General features: G+C 46.4%; 1 protein-coding gene across 1 annotated transcript in view; it reads left to right on the forward strand.

The window, feature by feature from the left end:
• Window positions 1-646: 646 nt before the first annotated feature.
• Window positions 647-4,477, forward strand: part of Entpd7 (ectonucleoside triphosphate diphosphohydrolase 7) — a 42,478-nt gene continuing 38,647 nt past the window's right edge. The window contains exons 1-3 of the mRNA XM_005352323.3: window positions 647-729; window positions 1,039-1,141; window positions 1,741-1,923. Of these exons, the coding sequence (XP_005352380.1) occupies window positions 1,134-1,141; window positions 1,741-1,923 (191 nt within the window). The 5' untranslated portion in view covers window positions 647-729; window positions 1,039-1,133. The remainder of the gene's footprint in view (window positions 730-1,038; window positions 1,142-1,740; window positions 1,924-4,477) is intronic.

Raw genomic sequence — 4,477 nt, forward strand, 5'->3', positions numbered from 1 at the left:
GTGTCAGCAAGAATAAAAGCACCAAACGACCGATGCTTTTGTGTGTATCACCATAATTTTCAGGGCAGTGACACAAATGTTCATGATCCTCACACAGTAGACCATTGATCGACGGTGAAGGAAGGACGGAAGCTCTTCGATGCAAACATCGGTCTTCAATTTTTCCCCACGATGTTTCTATCACGAGAGGTGACAATGAGCCTGGGACATCAATTTGTGGGCAAAAGGAACGGGATGGAGGAACTGCCATTGTGGGAAGAAACGTTGTGGGCAAGGGGTGCACTGTTGTGGTGAAGACCCAGAGACTCAACCACAGGAAAGGTCCAACAGCGGGAGCAGCGGCAGAGGAGGCCACCCGCAGGAAGCTGGGAACACAACAGTCTCTTAGCTATGCCGGCCACCTCTCACTCACTAGGCGGAGCTTGGTCGCGAAGCCTTTTCGATTGGCAGCGGCTCTAAACCGGAGGCGGGCTTTCGGGGCCGGGCGCCCTTGAGCATTGGCCCGGCTGTGAACAGACTCAATTTGTGGACGCGGCGGGTTCGTCTGCAGCTCCGGCTGCGCGCCGGGCGGGCCTCTCTGGGTCCCCAGCAGTCATTGGCTCGGTGCGGTTTCCTTGGGGACGTGGCGCCGCTGGCGGCCAGGCCTCCTTCCGGCTGCTCTGGGAGCCACGGGTAACCGCTGAGGACCAGGCTGGGTTGTGAAGAGGGACAAGCGGGCCTCGGGATCCCGTGAGTGGCATCGCGGGAGAGCTACGGGGAGAAGAGTGACTGGAAAAGGAAGGGGGGGTCCCCCATCCTTACCACCTGGGGTGGCTGGCGTGGTCCGCGAGCACGGAGCCGGCCCGCAGAAAGCCTTGCGTCTGGGATGCGCGTAGGGTCCTCTTGGCCCGCGGGGGTTGGGGTGGGGATTGGGGAGAGATCCGACAGGGAGTGGTGGGTGGTCTCAGTACCATGGGAGAGAAGTGTGTTGTCATTGCGGGGATCTAGATCTTTGGGCACTTCTGGACGTCGATCTGAAAGCCAGCCAACCCTTTCCAGGCTTCAGCCTTAGGAGATGCCGGGGACAAGGAAGCCACCCTCTCAGGGCAAAAGGAAAAGGAGGTGACAGACGTCGAGACTACTGAAGGGAACCCATGGCTAGGTAAGGTTTCCACCCGTTATCTCTGGCAAAGGGCTCAGTGGAGGGTGGTAAGCGGGTTGAGTGGGTGGGTGGCGGGCGCCGGGAGGCTGTTACAAAGTGAGGTTTGTCCGAGGCTTCACCTGAACTTTGCATTCTGGTCAGGTGTATGCAAAGATGGCAATGTGGTATTCTTTTGAATGGCCGGTGCATTAATTTCCTGTCCATAGTCTGGGGTCATGGGAGTAGCAATGGTTGCCTCTGAAAGATGGTGGAGTCAGAGCCAGATTCAGTTTTTGCTATGTATCTGTTAAAGCTGAGGTTTGTTTTTTTTAAAGTCCCTCTGTGTGTATAATTTGTTAAAGCATTAAAAAAAAATCAGTTAAATAACTTTTGTAACTGTCTAGCTTCTTGACAGCATTGTTAGCAGGCATGGAAACAGCAGGTCAGGTCATTCTGAACTGAATAATAGAAATACAGCTGTACAGGTGCTTTTCTCTCGTATGAGAATGAAAAGAACAGCCTTCTCTTGTCATGCATTTTCGCCTTGAGGGCTTTCATCTAGTTTTAAAGTGTCACTTATGGAGAGATTTAAGGCTTAACAGATGTTTGTCTCATTCCAGGATCAGTTTTTCCTACCTCTGCCCAGCCTCCTGGTACTTCACCGTGCCCACAGTGAGCCCGTTTCTCCGTCAGCGGGTGGCACTCCTGGGACTCTTCTTTATATCCTGTCTCCTTTTACTTCTCTTAATCATGGACTTGGGACATCGGGGCACTTCGTCAGCACGAGACAGGCAGTATGAAAGGTGAGTCAGCTTTACATCACTTTGACTAGCCTGCTGTTGAGGTTATCAACTTCTTTCTGGGCTGGGGGCCGTACCAGGGTCCTGGACATGTGGTAAGCAGTCTCCCAGCAAGTTATGACCTCACCCTCCTTTTTCATTTTGATTGTTGAGACAGGGTTTTCACTAACATCCCCAGGCCTGGAATGACCTGGAACTCACTCAGTAAGCTGATCTTGGAACTTGCAATCATGTGCAGCTCAGCCTCTTGACTGGTGGGATAGTAGTCTGTGTCACCAGACTTGGCTGTCTTTTTTCTTTTCTTTTTGATAAACTCTTTAATGCGTACCTTGGACTCCTGAGAGATATGACACTTTTATTAGTAAAAATGCATGCTGTGTATTACATAGGAAGGCCTTAAGTCCATTTTTGGGCTGTGTTCAGTTTTAGTTCAAGAATGCTGATGCTGTATTTTAGTCGTGAAAGACGGCTTTCTGTTTTCTTGTCTGGGTGGATTGACGCTCAGTGACTACATACATATTTAGGATTGCTGTATGCTTCTGATGATTCTATGAACTGACTTCTCTGTCTCTGTTAAATGAGTCTCTATCCTTGATTTTATTCTTTGCTCTGAAGTCTACTAGTGTGCTATTAATATAGCGACTTCAGCTTTATTCTGAATCATGTTAATGGGATACTTTTACGTTTGTCTTTAAAAATATTTATTATTGGCCTGGGGTGGTGGCCTTTAATACCAGAACTTGGGAAGCAGAGGCAGGTGGATCTCTGAGTTTGAGGTCAGCTTGGTCTACAGAGCGAGTTGCAGGACAGACACAGAGAAACCCTGTCTCGGAAAAAAAAAAATATTGGTTTGTGTGTGTGTGTGTAATGTGTGAATTTATATGTACCTCATGCCTGAAGGGACCAGATGGTGTTTGATCCCCTGTAACTGGAGTTGTGGATGGTTGTGAGCCACCATATGGGTGCTGGGAATCAAACTCGGGTCCTCTAGAAGAACAGTCAGTGCTTTTAATGGCTGAGACTCCTCTATAGTCCCCATCTCTCTATTATGTTTAAGGTGGACTTTTTGTAGATAGTTTAGCCTTGTTTTTTATCCATTGTCTGTGTCTTCCTTTTAAGTGGGGTGATCAAGCCATTTACATTTTGTCTATTAATTATGTTTAGACCTGGTCTGTCTTATCATTTCTGTTTGTCCTATTTGTTTACCGCCCTCCCCCCTTTGATCTTTCTTTGGAATTGAGTGCTTTTTTTATGATTCTATTTTATTTCTTTTGTTGGATCATTAGATATAATTTGATTTCTTTTCATGGTTGCTTTAGGATTTTTAGCGACAGCTTTACCACATTGCTTGTACTTGGCCAGAGTTTAAGAGCAGGACACTTTTGGTCCCCCTTTCCCGTAGTCTTTAAGCTATTGTCATATATTTTATGTCTACAAATGGTGCCAGTTCCATAATGTACTGTTGTTGAACAGTCAGTCAACTATCTTTCCAAGGATTCCTCACAGAGATCCGCCTGCCTCTGCCTCCCGAGTGCTGGGATTAAAGGCGTGCGCCACCACCGCCCTGCCAAGGATTCCTAAAATTAAAGAAAGTGTATGTTTTTCACCAGTGCTTCTAGCACCATATTTCTTGCTGTCTAAAATAATTTTTAAAAAAACTCTTTTTTTCAGCCGGGCGGTTATGGCGTTAAGGAGCTCTGTATTGATCATTTTTCTTCTTGGCTTGCATTCTTTCTGAGAAGTTAGCTGACACGTGTATCTTTGTTCTTTCTGTACGTGTGTGTGCTTTCCTCCTGGGTGATTTTTTTTTTTTTTTTTTTTGGTTTTGTCGAGACAGGGTTTCTCTGTGGTTTTTGGAGCCTGTCCTGGAACTAGCTCTGTAGACCAGGCTGGTCTCAAACTCACAGAGATCCACCTGCCTTTGCCTCCCGAGTGCTATCCTGGGTGATTTTTTAAGCAGTTTGATTGGGATGTTTGTGAGATGTTGCTCCATGATTAGGCACTCTTTTTTAGGAGCAGTCATTCACTGCGCACCGGCTCTGCACAGTACTGAGCTACAAAGCCGAATACAACACGGCCCTTATATTTTCAGATCTATAAAGTTAGACTTAAAAAAAAATGTTTATTTATTGTGTATACAGTGTTCTGCCTGCATGCTATAAGAGGGCACCAGATCTGTTATAGGTAGTTATGAGCCACCATGTGGTTGATGGGAATTGAACCCGTGTCCAATAGACGAACAGCCAGTGCTTTTAATCTCTGAGCCATCTCTCCAACCCTAAACTTAGACTTTAAAAAACAAATTTAGAAAAACTTTGACCAGCATTTCTTCATATATTTTTCTGTTTTCTCCTTCTCCTTTGATGACTCTAGTTACATGTGTATTGAGCCCAGGATCCTTTCCCCAAACCAACTGATGATCTATGTTTTCTCTGTGTGTGTGTGTGTGTTTTTTTGTTTTTTTTTTGTTTTGTTTTTGTTTTTTTTGGTTTTTCGAGACAGGGTTTCTCTGTGGTTTTGGAGCCTGTCCTGGAACTAGCTCTGTAGACCAGGCTGG

Source organism: Microtus ochrogaster, chromosome 8, assembly GCF_000317375.1.
Source record: "Microtus ochrogaster isolate Prairie Vole_2 chromosome 8, MicOch1.0, whole genome shotgun sequence".
Classification (NCBI taxonomy): domain Eukaryota; kingdom Metazoa; phylum Chordata; class Mammalia; order Rodentia; family Cricetidae; genus Microtus; species Microtus ochrogaster.